Source organism: Vipera berus (assembly GCF_964194415.1).
Source record: "Vipera berus genome assembly, chromosome: 3".
NCBI classification, from domain to species: Eukaryota; Metazoa; Chordata; class Lepidosauria; order Squamata; family Viperidae; genus Vipera; species Vipera berus.
In genome coordinates, this window is record NC_138204.1 from 55,162,252 (window position 1) to 55,181,878 (window position 19,627).

General features: G+C 43.9%; 1 protein-coding gene across 1 annotated transcript in view; it reads left to right on the top strand.

The window, feature by feature from the left end:
- The window catches only part of SZT2 (SZT2 subunit of KICSTOR complex), a 103,129-nt gene that overhangs the window by 64,686 nt on the left and 18,816 nt on the right, over positions 1 to 19,627 (top strand). Inside the window, exons 44-65 of the mRNA XM_081323409.1 lie at positions 48 to 150; positions 309 to 420; positions 1,576 to 1,687; positions 2,104 to 2,222; positions 2,393 to 2,557; positions 3,775 to 3,877; positions 6,419 to 6,592; positions 6,746 to 6,928; positions 7,403 to 7,563; positions 8,183 to 8,343; positions 8,629 to 8,726; positions 9,108 to 9,240; positions 9,399 to 9,526; positions 9,644 to 9,753; positions 9,858 to 10,040; positions 10,113 to 10,383; positions 10,706 to 10,785; positions 12,438 to 12,563; positions 15,181 to 15,383; positions 16,184 to 16,277; positions 16,472 to 16,552; positions 17,573 to 17,647. Of these exons, the coding sequence (XP_081179535.1) occupies positions 48 to 150; positions 309 to 420; positions 1,576 to 1,687; positions 2,104 to 2,222; positions 2,393 to 2,557; positions 3,775 to 3,877; positions 6,419 to 6,592; positions 6,746 to 6,928; positions 7,403 to 7,563; positions 8,183 to 8,343; positions 8,629 to 8,726; positions 9,108 to 9,240; positions 9,399 to 9,526; positions 9,644 to 9,753; positions 9,858 to 10,040; positions 10,113 to 10,383; positions 10,706 to 10,785; positions 12,438 to 12,563; positions 15,181 to 15,383; positions 16,184 to 16,277; positions 16,472 to 16,552; positions 17,573 to 17,647 (2,975 nt within the window). The remainder of the gene's footprint in view (positions 1 to 47; positions 151 to 308; positions 421 to 1,575; positions 1,688 to 2,103; positions 2,223 to 2,392; positions 2,558 to 3,774; positions 3,878 to 6,418; positions 6,593 to 6,745; positions 6,929 to 7,402; positions 7,564 to 8,182; positions 8,344 to 8,628; positions 8,727 to 9,107; positions 9,241 to 9,398; positions 9,527 to 9,643; positions 9,754 to 9,857; positions 10,041 to 10,112; positions 10,384 to 10,705; positions 10,786 to 12,437; positions 12,564 to 15,180; positions 15,384 to 16,183; positions 16,278 to 16,471; positions 16,553 to 17,572; positions 17,648 to 19,627) is intronic.

Sequence of the window (19,627 nt, forward strand, 5' to 3'; positions counted from 1 at the left end):
CTAAATCTTTCTCTTTGTAAACTTGTGCTTGCCACTCTGTCCTGCAGCTATCCAAGCCCTGCGCTCTGTGCTCAATGCCTTCTCAGTTGTGAACAGGAAAAATATGTTTGTTTACCAGGAGCGTGCAACCAAGTCTGTTTTTTATTTACGGTAAGTTCAGAATGTCCCTGGATATGCCCACTACATTGTTCTCAAAGTTCAGAGGAACCTGCTTGAACCATTATTGACTTTGCTGCCTCGCTTTTGCCTCTCAGAATGTTTTTCATTCATTTCAACACACTTTTTTTTCTTTTGCCATCCTAACCCAGGCTCTCCGAAACCACTTCTGGTGGGAAGGCTGGGGAAAATGAAATCCAAAATGTGTACCGTTCACTGGCACTTTCACGCAGCCAGGAACCCATTTACACTGAAGACTTAAGTGTAAGTATCCGTTACACTCACAAGAAACCTGTGTGTCCTTGGTGCTAAGGGAGAGTGCAGGTAGTTCTTGACTTATGATGGGAACTGGGACCTGAATCTCTGTTGCTAAGCAATACAGTTGTAAACTGCAATCCTCTTGCTTAGTGACGACAATCCCTACAGTTATGGTTGTTGTCGTTAACTGAATCTCATGGTCATTAGGCAAGGCAACTTCCCACAACCAAAGACAGTAGAGAAGTAGAGAAGGAAGTTACAGTCCCATGCCTGCTGGCAGGTAGATGACTGCTGCCAGGTGGAGGAGAGAACAAGGGAGTACATGGGTGGATTGGGAAGTTGCACCAGAGGCATAGCAGAAGGGTGCAAGGGAAGGTCAGTGAGGGTGCAAAGGGGTGTGTAAGAGGCAACTTACAGGTCAGGGAGTTTGCACAAAGGTGTGAGGAGGTGTATGAGAAGTGTGGGATGGGTGCACAAGGATGTAAGGGATTGCACAAGAGGTACCACCACAGAGGCTGGTGAGAGAGTGCAAAATATGCCGTGCAGGTGTGGGAGGGTGTGCACAGAATGGCTATGGAAGGGTGTGCAGTGGGAGAGACCTGTGACCTTCCCTGCCAGCTACCCCATGGACATTCTGGGAAAGTTGGCAGTGAAGATGGCAAATTTTATTTATTTTTTTATTTATTTTAATTCCATTTATATCCCGCCCTTCTCCAAAGACTCAGGGCGGCTTACAAGCTTAGCAGTAGCCTTCATTCTATGTATATGCCTGCTTATTAGGGCTTTCACACACCCCCCAAGCGGCATTATTACAAAGTCAGCTTATTGCCCCCAACAATCTGGGTCCTCATTTTACCTACCTCGGAAGGATGGAAGGCTGAGTCAACCTTGAGCCTGGTGGGATGCGAACCTGCACTAATTGCAGGCAGCTGGTGTTACTTAAGGAGGCATTAGCCCACTGCTCCACCAAGGCAATCACTTGGCATCTAGTTGTAACTCTGAGGCCTGGTTATAACCGCCATTCATTCAATGCCATCCTAACGTGGAATGGTCGATGACCAAATAATTGTAAGTTGACAACTACCTCTATCCTGAATGTTTACAGTGGGAACTTTGCTCTCCTTCCAGCCACGCATTGTGATGATTGCTTTTCTTTAATAGGCCTCTCACTCATCCTTGGGAGCAGTCTCTTGCCGCAGCGTGGATTCAGCTCGTCCTATAAGCCAAATTGATAGACACATCCAGCTCGTGGTCCATGGAGTGGCACCAGCAGGTAGGCTGGGCACACACTTCTAATCTGGTAATGGATAAAACAGAAGGAAGGAATGCCTGTGGAGATACTGCTGTTGCTGGCAGAATAAGAAGTTATATTCTGTTACATTTTTCCTTGTAATTCAATAATCTCTTTTATACGTATTTCCATTGTAGCTTCTTCGTTCCAACATTTCCCCTGGCCATACTATGTAGGCAATTTCAGGACAGTTTCACAAGACACAACTCACTCTAATATATGCAAATCTTTGGTCTGGAGCTCTAATTAACATAGCAAGAGCAGGTGAAAGAGCAGAGGAATGGCAGGACAGAACTCAAAAACAGTAACCTAAATAGGTCAATTGGCAGGCACTGGAGCAGAGGCAAGAGCTGCAGTGGAATTCAGGTATAAAAAGCTCAGTCTTTCTCCTTTCATAGGACCTGAGATCACAGATGAGCTGGTGAAGGTTCTGCGTAGGCGTCTGGATGAAGCCACCCTGGATATCATCACAGTTATGCTTGTGCGGAACTGCAAACTCACTCCAGCTGATGTGGAGGTATTGGCTGAAGGAAGTACCGTCTTGCTTCCCGAGATTGTTGTAACTTCCGATTGAAGTAATTCCCCCCCCCCTTAAAATAAGAGCTTTACTCCTTGGGTGAAACCTCCCACCTTTTGGAGTTTGTGGTCTCAAAAATATCAAACCATTGCTACCTGTTCCTTCTGCAGTTCATACAACCTCCTGGCAGCCTGCCCACTGAAGTATTACAATTTACTCTTCCTACTCCATGTCTGCCTTGGCTTCCAGCTGTCGCCTGCTATCTGCGACAGAATCTGCTGATCTTTCTGCATACACCCAAATACACAGATAGCAATGTGGAGAACCACTTCAAGGTGAGTGTATGTGTTCTGTACCAGCCTGCTACCGGCCCTGCAGAAAAGGCAACCCCTTTACAAACGGCAAGAGGCTGGAATTACGTCTGCCAAATTTATTACTACAAAAACAAACAAGACACGAACCAAGATACAGGAGCTTTGAAACACTATTCGAGCGGTTGCTTTCAGCAAACCAGCCCTCCCCACACATTCCCCTTATAAAGAGTTCAGGGCGTGGCTTCTCTCTGCCTCCTTCCGAGAAGCCCCATTGCCTTCCTCTGTTTACTCCTACTTGACTGCCTCCTGCGTCGGGCGTCCTTGAACAGGGCCAGCTGTGGGTCATCTTCATCCACACTGTCAGGCTCACACAGCTGGGTCTCCATGGTGACCAAGTGGAAGGGGCCTGCCTGAGGGCTATCATCAGCAAGATCTTCAACCCCCTCAGCAAGGTCTTTCAACACCCCCCTCCTCCTCTGAGTCGTCCGACCCAACTCCCGAATCCACAGGCTGACCCTGAATCACAACAGTATGGTTACCTTGAACTGCATGCTCAGTTTTTGGAGCTGGAGTGGACTTTTTTGGTTGACAGGTTATTTTGGTTCCAGTCGCTGAAAACAGTTACGGTGGAGGGTAATTTTATGGCTAAAAGTAAACGTTTGCTTTACTGCTGTACAGTCTCACATTGGACTGAAGATCATCTCTGTGACCTGATAATACTCTTGTATTAAGAACGGCTGCAAATATATTGCCTGTACCTTTTAAGTGTCATAATTTTACTTCTGAGGACTTTAAATTGGGCTTTCTTTTGTGATGGCGCCTGACCTCCGGATGGCGCCCGACCTCCGCTCCTTCCGGCGCGATCTCAAAACCTACCTTTTCGAACAAGCTGGCCTGGCCTGATGGGATGGGGTTGGGTTTTACTAATCTGTTTTAACCTACTTTTTAATGTGTTTTAACTTATTCGTGGGCATTTTGTTTAATCGTTTTTAATTTTTGTATCTTGTTTTTTTAATATGTATTGCCCTGTTCACCGCCCTGAGTCCTTCGGGAGAAGGGCGGTATACAAATAAAATTAATAATAATAATTAATAATAATAATAATAATAATAATAATAATAATAATAATAATAATAATAATAATAATAATAATAATAATAATAATAATAATAATAATAATAATAATAATAATAATCTGAACAGTAGTCTGAATTAACCACTCTTTTCCTGCTTTTCAGCACTACTTGAATCAGAACAGCAGCAGTAGCAGCAGCAGCAGCAGCCCTGAGCTGGATCTCTATTTATACAATAAGCCAGGAGGTCAAGGCACTGGTGGTAAAGGTACTAAGCATCTCTGCTCCATTACATCAGGAGAAAGACTAGAACACTCTATAAAAATAAACTAGAGCACTTTGGAACAATCTTAGGTATGTGAGAGTAAAGGCTATTTGGCCTACCCCCCAAAAAAATTAAAAAAAAAGAAGATTCTGTGAAGAGTCTCTTGTTGGGTCCATATGAACCAAATTATAAAACTTCCATGCATCTCTATACTGCATATTGCTGCCTTTCCAAGCCTGGTCTAAAGATTGTATTACCCATTGTCAGCAGAGTCAATAGCAATGTTGGTTATCTGGCCATTGTCAGAGTGGAAGTATAGTGTAACTGGAGGATTGGGAAAAGCAGGTCTAATGCTACGTTCCTAATAGGATGGAGAGGCACTACATTTCTTTTTAAACTCCCTCTCTGCCATTTGGGCTGTAATTCAGCGAAGGTTGTTGTTCAGTACTGCACATTTTCTGATCCGTGACGATTAAAATGAAATGACATGTAGGGGAGTATATAATGTTCTTTAATAGGGAGCCAGAGTGACTAGGGGTTAAAACATTTCTGCTTGGAACAAGACATTTTGGGTTTTGGCCCATTCGTTTAGCTGGTAATGTTGATTGGTGTTGCCTATATGCAGAGAGAACAACGCATGTACCTTGACATACTCTTACCTCCTCTTCCACCTGCACTGTGGTTTGGTTGTGTGGGTAATGCATCACTTCAAAGTGTGTCTGACCATTCTTCTGTCATGTAGGTTCCATGTTGGATCTTGTGCAGCACCTGTTTCCACCTTCCCAGTTTCAAGGTAGCTTCCTGTAGAATCCAGTGGGCCACTGAATTTTTTTTTTCCAGCGCTGCTTCCCATCCTCCTTTTGATCCTATGCCTGCTGTGCTGTTGGCTTTTGCTCTGTTGTTTACTGTGTCACCCATGTTTCCTCTTCAGTGTTGTCGACCTGACCTTTTCCAGCTCTTAGCCTTTCTTCTGGTTCCAAGGAAAAGCTTTTCTTCAAATAAGGACTATTTGTTGAAGTTAAAGAATCCATAACAAAAACAGGAAGTAATGGCATATCTGGTGGCTTCAGAAGGGGATAGAATAATTATTTTTCTTTTCGCCTTGAAATGTTTCATCTTGAAACCGTAATGGGAGTAAAACATCTTGCACGTGTCGGAAGATCTATATAAATCTATGGAGCAGCTATTGCTGTAGAGATTATTTTGCAACACAGATCAATAGACTATTTTCTTCTGTAATCTTGGAATTGTGGAGTGGGATTCCATGATACTCTGGAATAAAGATGGAGAACTGTACAACTGATAATAGATTGGTGGATAGCTGGAGATTCCTGACCCTGCAATGCATTTAGAAACAGTCCTAACTGAATGGATTTTATACTCAAAATCAGAATATGCTGAGCTTGGACAAGAAATTTTCCTAGTGACATGTTTGTTCAGGATCTTAAAACTGCTGGATCAGTGGAAATGGGACTGGACCACTTGAATGCTTTTCATGTAGTGCATCTCTTGGAGCAGGTTCTTTACATGTAAATTGACAGACAGATTTCTAAGTATTTTTGGTAGCTTTATGGTTCTATACCTAACAGAGAATAGATGATGCTACTAGCTCTTCCTTTATCTTTGTTCTCATGCGGTTGTTGAGTTGAATAACACAATTATGCTTCAGGAGTGCTGGGAGTCAGTATAAACTTAAAGGATCAGTTTGCTTCCATAAGAGGGCTTATTGCATGCCTGGAATAGGGTCTCTTTCTCTCTCCTAGGCATGGTTTAGGAGACATATCTCCACGTGATCTATTTCTTCCATGCAAAGGCTACATCAGGCCACGGTCATGCTAATAGGAGGTGCTGAGCATGTTATGATTACCTTTGATGATGGGGTGCATGATTGAGATAGCATCTGCAACGTCTTTGCCATCATGCACCTTCTGCATGGAGGAAACTCACCACTTCTGCTTATAATTAATGTCATTTTAAAAACCTCGAATGCTAGTGTCTGCTGATGCTGTCTATAGAGTATTTCCTTACCTTTCTGCACACCCTTCTTAGGAACTTTGGCACGCAAATATTAATAAGAGATTTTGCTTGGCAAAGTGTGTTTCCTAGAAATACCATTTGTTGTTATCTTGTTTTTCCACGGGTACTAATTAATGTGGTGTTATTACAGGCCAGAAGAAGGTTAGAAGAACTGAAAGAGTACCACCACAATCCCAGTTTTCAAGGGATCCTGACACAGTACAGGAAAGGAGCTGCTTGCTTGCTTGCTGCTGTTTGCTGGAATAAGTAAAAATAATCTAGAGAGGGCTGATGCTTTTGCTGGCTGAATTTTGCTAAGCCTGCGATGAATGCTGTTTTGTAGGTAAAAGCCCATTCCTAGTGGAAGCAGGTCCCTTTGTTATCCACTTGTATGTTGATTTCCTTGTCCACATTTGTTTCACCCTTTCTCTCTGCACATACTTTTTTTTTAACCTTCCAAAGGAGGCTGAGTTTCTGTAGTAAGTACCAAAGAGAGCGGGCTCAAGCAGGTCTTTTATTTTCCCGCAGGTGTCGCATGCATTGCCCTGTCCTTTGTGGATGACTGCGGAAATCCCATTTCATTGGCTCGCTGGGTGAGGCCATCCACTCTCTTGCTGAGCACTTCATTTCTTCCGGAGGCGGACTTTGAGAGCTTGACTACAGTCAGCAAGCATGAGTGTGAACCTGGCAAGTCAGAGCCAGGTAGGAAGGCAGGATTTCTGTTTTCCAAAAGAGTTCATAAGCAAAATAATGAAGCCAGATGCACAATCTGGCTGTCTAAGTTCAGGGTTCATTTGGGAATTTCCCTCGATTTTTCTAAGCGGCTTTCTCTTGAAACAGACTTTTTCTTGGCAGCCCTCTCTCCTTTAGTGCGCTTCGACATCTGGGAAAAGGGAAACATCAGCTTGTTGCAGTTGTCTGAAAGGCTGCGCAGTGCCCTGCGCCATGCCCTCTGTGATGCCCTCATGGAATTTCATGTGCTCCCCAATCCACTGTGTGTTGAGTCATCCACTGAGCTGGAGGAACCAGATAATATTGGTAAGATCTTTCAGTTTCTCTGTTGCTAAATTCTGCAAAATTATTGCAGCCAGGTGTTTCCTGACTCTTATATGACTCTTCTTAGGAGCAAAGGAAGTTGCCTTCGTGAATTTAATTCTGTATTATCTAAGTGTTCACGAGGCTTCGGGTGAGGGGCTGCTATTTCTGAACTTTACTGACTATAGCATGGCTTGACCTTAGGAATAGTAACATGCAAAGGCACATGGCTTACCATGGTGTGTTATAGCTGTTTCCCAAGGTATACGATCGCTTTTTGTGGAATTCTTTTTCACTGGCTGCCACATAAAACAATAAGAGCTTGTTGAGGCTAAAATAGCTTCTAAAAGACATAGAAAGCCATGTTGCTTAAGTCAGTTTTCCTATGGAGAAGAGTTGTGACTGGAAAAAGAGGGAGTTTCTGGTTTGAGTAGTGTGGTATTTTCACTGTAGCTGTAATGGAGACTGTACTTGCAGGAGGCCTTCGCCGGACAATGTCTGAATCAAAAGGACTGACTCAGCATGCCAGAGGCAGAGCGTGCCCTCCACCTCTGCCCTTCTCAGTGCCCACTACAAGTTTGGGTGAACCTGTCACACCTACAAGCAAGATAGGACGACGGAGCTTCTGGGATAAGCTGGTAATGACTATGGAAAATGGAGGAGGGAGCTGTTTTGAGTGTGAAGGGGAAGGGTCAAAACTCACAAACTGAAACTTAATTAAAGAACTGTTACATCAGAGCAGACACCTAAGAACCTCTTAAGATAGTCAGTACTCTAGCCATATGTTTTTATCCACTACCTGCTTTATAATTCAATGCTATAATTTTCAGCCCCAGACTGTTGAGAGGTACTTTTCAGCCTAATGTCTCACAATTCCAGGAAATACTTCGAAATTTTCCCCATAAAGCAGGGGTGGGCAACTATGGCAACTGTGGACTTCAACTGCTCCATGCTGGCTCAGGAATTCCAGGAGTTGAAGTCTTAAAGTTGACTTCTGCCATAAAGGTTCTCTAGTCTGGAAAAGGCCTTTGGCCTGATGGCATAATTGTATACCTATTTCAACCAAGACCCACAATATGTGTTGAGTGCTATATTTGCAAAATAGTATGTTTGTATCATATTATGGGTGGATTAGTAGAATGCTCTTTGATTTTTGAAAAAAAAAGACCATATCAGTGCAGAATGTGCTGGTATCAACGTTTGTCTAATACAGAAGCTTACTGGACAAGTTTTCCTGTGCTATGTCTTAATTGTCAGAGCAAACCAGAGATGGCAGAACAAGGAAGCCCCAAGACTACAGATGACATTGTGTTGGAGCGACCTGAAGAGAACCGCAGTCGCCGTCGCCATAAGACCGAAAGTGTAAAGCAGCACACAAGCCAGGAACGTGCCGCTTCCAAGCAGGAACAGAGCCAAAGGCAAGCACGACAGCTTCCATCCACATCATCTTCTAGGAAATTGTGGGAGGGGTTGTTTCTTCCAGGCCAAATCCTGCACTTTTTTTAATGTACTGGAAACTCTAATCTGATATGTAGTAGGACATGTAGATGTTAATCGGTGCAGCTCATAGGATTAAACCTTGGGCATTTGCAATGATGGTGATCAAGAGATCAGCTTCTCCCCCACCCCCCACCCCCTGATTTTTGCCTCCTGAATCTGTTTTATCCTTGAACCACTTGGACTTTGATATTTTCTCTTCATAGACGTCGGACTTGCCAGCTGGAGGAGGGAGATGTTGGAATTTTGCACCCAGTTTTCAGTCAGATTTGCCAGTCCTGGATGGCTTTCATGAACCGCTTGGGTACGTTTCTAATTTTGTGTTCTAAATCATTTCTTTTCCTCCCCCCCCCCACCCACCCACCCCGCTGGTTTCAGCTTAGTGTAGTGTGGACAGATTCTGCTTTTTCTGGGTTGATGCGGTGTTTTAAATCTGGATCTCCATACAAGGAAAAAAATTCCCCAAAAGGAACAAAATATAACTCTCGGATACTGTACCTTTAGTCCAATTCCCCTAGTTGGGGAAATTAAAATAGGAATGCTGTCATAGGAATGATAAAAATTTAAAACCCAGAATAAGGTTAAATAATAATTGAAACTGACTGATGGCCACAAAGCATTTTGGTTTTTGGAGAAATGGTCTGGTGGATTTTGTTCAGATATATGTGGTTTTCTCTCTGTACAGGGTGTCCATCTGTGCAACAGTGTGTCCTGGAAAGTGTCTCCCGTTTCCTGCTGCCTTCTATCATTCTGCAAGTAGTGAATCTTGTCACTACTTTAGCAAGTGACACCAATATCAAAGTGTTCGAAAAAGTCAGGTAAGTGCTTAGGCTAAACTGCCCAGAGAATTAGGGAGTTGCTTATGGGTCTAGGAAGCTCCTTAACAAAGATGGGAATAAAGTATGTGGGAGAGGAAGCTGAAATTACCAGATGGATATTCGCATGCCAACATGTAACATCTTGTCCTTCGCTACAGTGGCCCTCAAGGCATGTCCTTTGTGCCATATTCTCTGACCCCAGGCACTAGTGCTCGACCAGCTGTTATTCGACAATTTACTCTGCTCGGCCGGAACTTCCACCAGTGGCACTGCAGCACCAAACAAGGTGAATAACACACCGTAGGGGAATGGAAAAAAGTAGCCTGGTTTGGGGGGGGGGGTTGTTTTGTTTTTTTGCTGCCTTTGGGTTCAGGAACGGTATTTCATAATGCAATTTTTCCAGCTGTCAAAGGATTCCAGCGTTTTGAGAGTACCGAGCTTAGCTCTGCAGATAAGGGTTGTGATGTTGCTCCCCGACAAAGATTCCTCTTCATGGAAATCATTGACAAAAAGGTGTGTATTTAGGAGTGAAAGCTGGGCAACCATAATTTGGTGGTCTGAAGTCTGATCCAGCAATGCTGAAAATGAGTTTTTTCTTGTCCCGTTTTTCTTTCCAGTTGGTGCTTTACACTTACAATTGGTCAGTCGACCTGGGCAGTGCCCTGAACAACTCTCTCACTCGCTTACTACAGTGGCAAAATGCCCGAGCCCACGTGGTCCACTGCCTGCTTAGCCAGAAGCTTGGGCTGTTCCATCATTACTGTTATATGGACACCCCCTGGCACGAGGACAGCAAGCAGGTATTTACATTCTGTGCTTCTCTTTTCACGATATTCTGCCTCTAAACTAATACTACATCTCTCTTTGTGTAGGAGCAAAACCCCTTCCTAAACTCGACCCTGGAAATTGATGCCCTGATCCGGAGCCCAAGTGTCCCTCCGAGCAAAGAGCAAGGTCGTCTCAGCAGTTCTGCACGCATCTTGCAGCCTTTGCACTTTCCTCCAGACATGGTGCCCTTTGACGAAGCTCTTCGAGATATTTCAGTCATCCAGCCTATTGTTCACAACCCAGAACAGGGTGTTCACGACCCTGTAGCCCAGCATGGGGCTCAGTTCCTAGAGATCAAGAACACAGAGAGGAAAGGTAAGTGTAAAGTTAGGTGTAAAGTGGAGCGATAACCAGGATATGGCCTTATTACAGTTCTGGGGCTATCCTGAGAATCCCTGTATGAAAACTGGCCAAGGAAATGTTCATCCAGGTAATAAAGGTAAAGCAATAGAATGCTGTAGAGCCCAGATTAGTTCCCATTTTTGAAGATGCCAAATCTATAGTGCAGGCAAATGTATGAAATCTGAAAAGCCTAAGTTTTCAATTGGGAATGCTGTCTGGCAGAGAAGAACCTTATAGTCCAAGAACCTCAAGAGCCCTGCTCTCTTCAGCTCCTGCTCCTGTTCCTGTTCCACAGAGCTGGAGAAACAGATGAAGATTGAGAACCTTTTTGTGACATGGCAACAGCGTTCTGCTCAATCCAACATGCCCATCACTGTGAGTTTGGGGAATGGGACACGGGGCTGGGGTGCGATAAACTGCAAGAGTGATGATAATTCCATAAAATGTTCTTCACTGTAAGGAAGAACTGTGAATTAAACTAGTGGAATCTTGAAACATAGTTTTCTAAGGATCACTTGCATTTGTGCTGTTCTCATGTTGGTATAAATTTATTCTTAATGACCAGTGTTCATCACTTGCTTGGACATTAATAGCTGATAGACTGTAAACTAGTTCACCCATAGGAAGGCTCTTCTCTCCTGCCTCTTATACTGTTTCTAGATGTGGGCATTGTGTGGAGCTTATGATTCTTGTGCTTCTCTTGTAAATTCTGTGATCACAGTGGTTTTAAAAAGTGCCGGTGTTTTTATGCAAATAATACTGTACAAATGTAGAAAGTGAGTCACTCACCCCTACGAAGGAGGCAGTGCAAAGAACTTCTGAATAACCTTGCCAAGAAAACTATAGGAATTTGTCTAGGCCACAGGTCTGCAACCCGCGGCTTCGGAGCCGCATGCAGCTCTTTCAGCCGTCTCCTGCGGCTCCCAGTCCTCTGCCATGTGCAGTCCAAAAAAAAAAGGACTAAAAAAGTTCAACCAATCAATTCAAATATGCAGGGTAGGTGCATATCTCGCCTTGGCTCCACTCTTCAGTCAAACCCTGTTCTGCGCATGTACGCGCATGTGCACACATTTTTTGTGGCTCCCAGTTTTTCCTTTTGTGAGGGAACCGGTTCCGAGTGGCTCTTTCACTGTTTCAGGTTGCTGACCCCTGCTCTAGGCAGTCACCAGAAGCCAATACTGACTGAAAGGCACAAAAAATCTTAAGGACAGCTTACCAGAAACTATGGCATGCCAGAATGTCACTGTCTCTCTGTGCGAGAGCCACAATAGACTTTTGCAGCATAGGAGCCAGCAAAAACAACTACATTTGGAAGAACAAATGAATTGGTTTCATCTGCTCTGAGTATCTTTAAAAGGCAAAACATTTATACGATCTAAGAAAAGCCAGAATAATATCCCTGATTCAGGCTCTACTGTTAAATCTTAGAGTGCAAGAAAATTAGTTTTTCGTTAAATATTGGCAGAATGCTAATTGTTGGGTTCTTAGTGCTCTCTGAGCTTGTTCTCATTTTGCAGATGTTTAGTTACCTTACTTGGTAACCCCATCAATCCATTAATGTACAGTGGGATATGATGGCTGCTTTTATGTAACTTATAGAACGCCAAGAACCCAGCAATTCAACCCTGAGCTTACATATATTTGCCACTAGTGCAAGGAAAATTAACTTTCATACGTTGTCTTGCCTATGTCAGAGCAGATCTGATAATCATTGATGAGTTTTTCTATTTGAAACAGCCCCCTTTTTGCAAGATAAGTAAGTTTGAAGCAGCAGATAAATTTATCTCTTGCTCCTGTTTGGTTTCTGCATATATTTAATAGAGCAAACATTCACGTAGGGTCCGTGGTATGCCATACTTCCATAGGTTGCCTATTGTCCAGAGAAAAATGCTTCAGAGGAAAATTATGGCACCTTTCCCTTTGAAAGCTTCCCCTTTGTTCTTCAGGAATGTTGTATCACTGGGGTATTAATACATGAAACAGGCCTAGCAATATGCAACAGTTTTCTCCTGTGTGTATGTGTGCAGCTTGCAGACCTAGATACCCTGAAGCAGTCATCACGCTTGGTCCATTACTGTGCTACGCCCCTGCTCTTTGATCCAGGCTCCAGGCAGCAGATTCAGGCAGACCAACAGAGCAAGATGGAAGGCAAGGTGAAAAAAGGGGAGAGGGAAAACACCTTTTGTAATCCCTTTTCTCCTCAGGGCTTATGAGGGTGGCTCACAAGAGGATTTTCCCCCCCTCAGGTTGAACTACTTGAGTGAACAATTTGACAAGAGCCCGATAAAAGAGATTACAGTGAAACTTCTATTTAAAGAGTCACTGGTGGAGGGTGATCTTTAAAATATCATTGTCTATTCATTTGGAGAGATACTTTTGCATAGGTATAGGCCAGGGGTAGGCAACCTCGGCTCTTTTATGACTCATGGACTTCAACTCCCAGAATTCCTGAGTCAGCAGACTCAGGAATTCTGGGAATTGAAGTCCATGAGTCATAAAAGAGCCGAGGTTGCCTACCCCTGGTATAGGCAGACTATCTGCCATTTTATAGGTAACCCTTGACCTGTAACCCTTCATCCAGTGACAGTTTGAAGTCACAGTGGCACTAAATGAAGGGACTTATAACTGTTGCTGAAATTGCGGCTGTTGCACCATCCCCCCAGAATTTGGGCACCTGGCAGTCTGCCCGCATGTAGGACCTCAGGGGGCACTTCAACTCTCCTCACCTGCCAAGCTCCCCTTATCTGTGCCCTGTGGTCCCTATGGCCTCTGACGCCCTAGTTGAACTTCACCATCTTCTGCTTCTGCTGACCAGTCACGCCTGGCCTGGCCCGGCCCTTCACAAGGTAGCTGCTGGCACACGAGGCTTTCCCCCCCAACCCAAGGCCAGGCATGGCAGCTTTCTCACAAGACTTGAGGAAGATAGCCATATGTGGTCAGCAATTTCCTCATGCGCCAGGCTGAGCATCCCTCATTAGCAGCAAAAGCAAGAAGGTAACTAAAGGTCAGCTGGGGTGGCAGAGCGTAGGGCAGTCGGGGCCTTGGAGTGCAAGGTAGGCAGGGTGACTGCAGCTGGGACTTGGCTGGAGGAGTTGTGGCTGTGGCTTCCCGAGGCAGCAACAAGCCTCTTTGCACTTCTCTGCTGGACCAGGCTGGGGCTCAGTTTCATGCAGACCCAGAACTGTGGTGCTCCAAGAAGCCTCTGAGCCACAGCATATTCTTTCCCCAGCTTCCCTGCACTTGCACATATGCATACACTCCGTACCCTCTTTCCTTGGCCTACCTGAGCTTGTCCTACACCTCAGCAACCCCCTCCCCCAACTCTTGAAGAGCCTGTGTCAGGCTTCTCCCACTTCTTTGCAGCATCCCCGCACTCCTTACCTGGAACTCCCTCCACTTACCGCATAATGACCTGCACGTCTGGCGTTATGGGGGCAACCAATACTGCCAACATTGTCGCTATACATTAGGGTCCCATGATGTGGCAAGGTTCAACCGCATCACTCAGCAATGGAAATTCTGCCCATACAGTCTAGAGCAGGGCTTTCCAACCAGTGGTACGGGTACCACCTGTGGTACATTGGCACCTGGCAGGTGGTACGTGAACATCCTAGAAAAGTGGTAGAGGGGGAGGGGAATGAGCTGAACCGGTGGCAGCACCGCACAAGCCTGACCGAGAGATGGCTGGAGCTGCAGGGCTGTCAGGGCTCAGCGGAAGCGCCAGGATGAGCGGCAGGCTCCAGCTGGAGCTCGGCGCTGATCCTGGTGCTTCTGAGCCCAGAAGAAGCGCCGATCAACTAGAATGTTGCAGCATCCCCAGGGTCTTGTGATTTACATTCGGATGCTTGGCAACTGTTTCATATTTATGACGGTCACAGTGTCCCAAGGTCATGTGAAGTAACCAAAACCTGCTGCAACCACCCAGCAGACAGGGGAAATAAAAACCAAACACCCCCCACACCCCATCCCCACTGCCAATCCTCAACAGAAATGCTCACAACAATGAAAACCTCAAACAGGAGGAAGAGCACCGCCGGGCAGGCAGGCAGGTGTCTTGCTCGGCTGTGGCTTGGGGGGGGGCACTTTTTTTAGTGCCATTGTAACTCCAAACAGTCACTAAGCAAACTGTTGTAAATTGAGGACTACCTGTACTTCATCACTTTTTTCCGTTTTTTTTGGGGGGGGTCATCAAGTTTTTGACACGTTGCTAGGCGACTGGTGGTACTCGATGTTGCCATATCCTAAAAGTGGTACAGTGGGTGAAAAAGTTGAAAAGCCCTGGTCTACAGTGCTTGAACATATGCATGAAATTATTCTTCAGACCTCCTGGTGCTTTCCACATGATTCCCAATGGTGCCCTCCCAACCATTGGCGCCAATTTTCCCACAGGACCCTGACCTTGTCCCAAACCTTTTCAGACCTTTCAAATGATCATACTTCCCTTTGGCTTGTTATCCTTTCTAATCTTCTCAGAAACAATTTCAGGGACGTTGTCTATTATTTTTTTGGTGGGGGGGATGTCTAGACTTAGATTTTGTCCATTGTATCCAAAGTCCTTTTGATGAAGGTCCATTAAATCCCAGCATTACTTTATACTCTTAACAAGTAAGGGCTGAATTTATATGGTCTGATTCTCTCCTGATGATCAAAGTCGTTTTGTGGGTTCACTGCCAGACTGAAACCCAGACATCACTGTAAGGTTATTACATTACGTACATTCAACTTTTCTCTGAGAAAATATAATTGTCTTGATTGTTTGCTCGCATTCAGAAGCGCCATCGCTCCAATGACTCCACGGCATCTGGTAGGGACCGTAGCCACAGTTGTGACTCTGCAGAAGGGCTACCATGTCGATCCAAGGATGAGGCCTGGCTGCTGGAACTATGCCATGCCTTTCTCCAGCAATACATACAGTATCTGCAGAGCATGGGCTTCATCTTGGTACAGGTGCGCCCAGTCTCACCTGCTCGCAGGTTAGTATGATTTAGCAAGGAGAGGCGATTTACAAGTTGTTGTGATTCAGGGTCAGCCTGTGGGTTCGACATTTGGGTCGGATGATTCAGAGGAGGAGGAGGGGGGTGTTGGAGAGGTTGCTGAGGGGGTTGGAGAGCTTGCTGATGAGAGCCCTCAGCCAGGCCCCTCCCACCTGGTCACGACGCAGACCCAGCTGTGTGAGCCTGACAGCGTGGATGAAGATGACCCACAGCTGGCCCTGTTCAAGGATGCCCGACGCAGGAGGCAGTCAATCAGGAGTAAACAGAGGAAGGCAATGGGGCACCTCGGAAGGAGGCAGAGAGAAGCCACGCCCTGAACTGTATAAAAGGGGAATGCGTGGGAGGGCTGGTTTGCTAAAGGCAACCGTTTGAATAGTTCCTGTTTCATGGTTTGTGTTTGCTCTCTTTGCTCTCTTTGCTCTGTTTATGTTTTTGTGTTCATAAATTTGGCAGGCTTAGTTCCAGCCTCTTGCCTTCTTGTAAAAGGGGTTGTCCCTGCCTTATCTGCAGGGCCGGTAGCAGGCTGGTACAGAACACAAGTGAGGTGGGAAGAGGGGTTTTTTTGTGTGTGTTCTGGGTTTCAGCAAAGCATCTGGCAGAGACATGCTTTGTTTGGGAGAGAACCTCCTGCAAAATGTGGCTGAAAAATTATCAAGTGGAAAAACTTGTCAAAAGGAGACATGCAAGATTTTAAGTTTGCTTACAATCTATTGAGTCCAAACAGAGAGGTTAACCTGGTAGGTTTTTGAACTCCTTTCTGTATTACTCTGGATTTCCAGCAGCACCAGCCGGATTAGAGCTCTGGCCTCAATGGCCAGTGAGACAAGGGGGTCCTTCTCATACTCCAGGCCAAAAGCGGATGGGAGTCCAAAGGTAAGAAAGCTAAATATGGGCAGGGTGCTAGCAAGAGCTGTTGGCATTGTTGCTTCATCATAGCTGGAGGGAGGATGGGCCATTTAACAGAGAGATTGAACCTCATGTTTCCTAGCCGGCGAAGCATATTTTCTAGGTATCATCTAACCATCTTGGAACCGTAATCCTGAAAAAAATATGTATTGATTTTCTAGACCACAAACCCTCCTGTCACAACATACCATTTGCAACGAGCTTTGCCTGGGGGAATTGTACTAATGGAATTGGCTTTCCAGGTGAGTGGAAATTGCCTTTTTCCATGATCAGACCATATGGCTTAAAGAGGTAGAACAACAGTCAAGGTTCCTAGGTCAGCACATTCTCAAGATCAGGGGTGTCAAACTGCCGGCCCGCAGGCCGGATGCGTCATCCGGAAACCATGCCCACCCCACTGCCAGCAATGGCAAAACTGTCCCGATACATTGTGCAATGTCACGTGACGTCGTGAGTTTAACATGTCTGCTCAAGATGAATTGCAAGTACAATGGGGAAACTAAGGGCATGGCCAATTATTGTGAGATGGTGTGCATTAGAATTGCTGGCATTGTTTTGTGTGTGGGGGTGGGGTGGGGGGTGAGGATGGAAACTTCCTAGGCTGAGGGCCATGTTTCAGTTGAGTATTTCTTTGGATTGGCATGCTAAAAACATGGTTTGAATCTGGGACAAACTAATCTTATTTTTTTTATTTAAATTTATATTCAAATGTAATTAAAATCAAATATAGTTGTTATGATGCCTTCAGTTATATATTCAATCATTTTTCCTTGATATCAGATTAAACACTATCTTTTGTAACAAGTTTTGGAATTCTGTGGGGCCATATCCAGTTGAACTATACAGTAGAGGGAAAAATAGAGTTGAGAAAACCATCTTAGATGGAGACAATATGAATTAGCTAATATAAGGAATAATATTTATTTTGGTTTACTTAGTTTTAGATGCTTTTATGCCACTTCACTTTTTTCACTTCCTTAATGTTTATATGACATATAGCTACACATCTTTTTTGTTGTTGAATACAAATTCCTTTTGGAATTTGGACATATTTGAAAATATGATTTCCCTTTTTATAAATTTTACACACACGCTCTGTGTCTCCGCCTCACAGTTTCTAAATAAATGATGTAATATTACAAGAAGTAAATAGGATAAAATCCAAGCATAGTTTTCAGAGTGGGATAGTTAACAAAGGTAACTGCAACATATGGCTGTTATGGACAAATGAAAGTTGATATTTTATCTTTTGCTCCTCTTAGGGATGCTATTTTTGTGTGAAACAATATGCACTGGAATGCTCACGAATCCCCATGGGACAAACTGTCAACTCACAGGTAATACTGCCTAACAGGTAAAACTCAGGGGATGTAGAAATTGTCATCAAAATATATACACAGGAGGCAGCTTGAACCTTGTAGGCTGCCTGTTTTTTTGATTTTGTGCTCTTGTGACCACTCTCCATTGACTGATTGATTGATTGATTATATATTATCTTGTGAGTGGCAAGTCTTATTGGCCACATAGGTGAGCCTTCTCTGGGGCTCTCTGCAACCTAGTCCTTTGGGCCTCCCAACGGTGCACCTATTACTGATGTAATTAGGACCATCCACCTTGCTGCTGGTTGTCTTTTTCTTGTCTTTCCTTCCAGCCTTTCCAGAATTATAGATTTCTCCAGACAACAAAGTTATATAATGTGACCAAAATATGATAGCTCAGATTGTTCTGTGATCCATTGTATGGTTTTCTTGACTATTTTATTGTCAAAGGTCTTCTCCAATGTCAAAGCTCAAAAGCAATAATATTCTTTCTATCCTGCTTCTTCAAAGCCCAACTTCCACACCCTTAGAGTATCACAGGGAAAACATTCCCTGCATATCTCTGTTCTTTGAACATGTAGATAGATCACTGCATCTGAATATCATTTCCAAATAGCCTTTTGCTATTTGTTGATATTCGGTCCTAAAAGGCAGAAGCTAACCACAATTCAGTATCTTTATTGTCAGTTCTTGTTAGGTAGATTACTATGGACTAACTGGTTGGGTTGGCAATATATATAAACTATGATTGTGGTGTTGTAATAGAAACTGTATTGTATCACTTTAAATGTGATGATTGGCCAACGCTGTTTTTCCAACGGCCATAAGAGGGAGCTAGAGACATAGCTTCTCTCTCTCTGTGATTCTCTCTGTAACGTTTGCTGTTACTTGCTGATTATTGTGGTTTGTGGGTTTGCTACTGTTTGCTAAACCTGAAGAACTGTGTTTTGACTTACGGACTGGTAAGAAGACTCTGAATTGGATACTCCTTGGACTATTGTTATTTGCTATCATCTCATTACTCGTGTATGACCTGGACTGTTTTATATGGGACTGTGCTATTGTATTATTCCACAAGTAAACCTTTTTTTACACACCTCAGTGTATCTGTGTGGTTGCTGCGTAAACTTGACTACTCTCAGTCTCCTCTTTTTCTGTGCACGCTCTCGTTAGTTCTAAAACTCTTTTCTGTACCTGGAATCCTTAGTTTGTTCTTTTGTGCTGTATATTCAATATTGGTTCTATTTTTTAAAGTGCTACTTGACTTTTATTACTAAAACTTTCAGGTTATTTGCATTTTCAGCTACCAGAATAATGTAATTTGCATAGCACAGGGTATTGATGTTTTTCACTGAAATTTTAAAAGCACATTTGTCTTCTTTCAATCCAGTCTCCCTCATTATATATTCAGCTTTAGGTTGAATAAATAAAGAGTGAGTATACAGCCTTTTCTCATTCCTTTGCCAATCTTTTTCTGTTTCACCATTCTTCATTCAGTCTTTGGGTTCCTAACCTATGTACAGGTGTCATAAGAGGACAATGAGAAGTTTCAGGATTCTCACTTTCCTAAGCATATCCTGTAGCTTGAAAGGGATAAGCACAAGTCTATATTCAATGAAGCACATTCTGATTTTTTTTATATTCTCAGTTTACACAATTATTAGCAATCATATTTTTTGTTCATCAATGTTTTCTAAAGCCATCTTGAATCTCTGGCATCTCCATTCGCATATATGACTTTAATTTACATTGGATGATCATATTTTGTTGGCCTGTGAAACTTTGGATATTGTGTGATACTTTGCCCATTCTGCTTTCTTTCTTTGCTATCAGTGTGTATATTGACTTTTTCTACTATATGTCAGTGTGTCATTCTCCAGATTCCGCATTGTCCTGTTAGAACATTTACTGATTCTTTTTCTGTTGCCTGCCCTTTTTCTGTAGATTTTCCATAGTTCCCACAGTTTTCTGACTTAGCTATGACTGGAGTTTTGATCT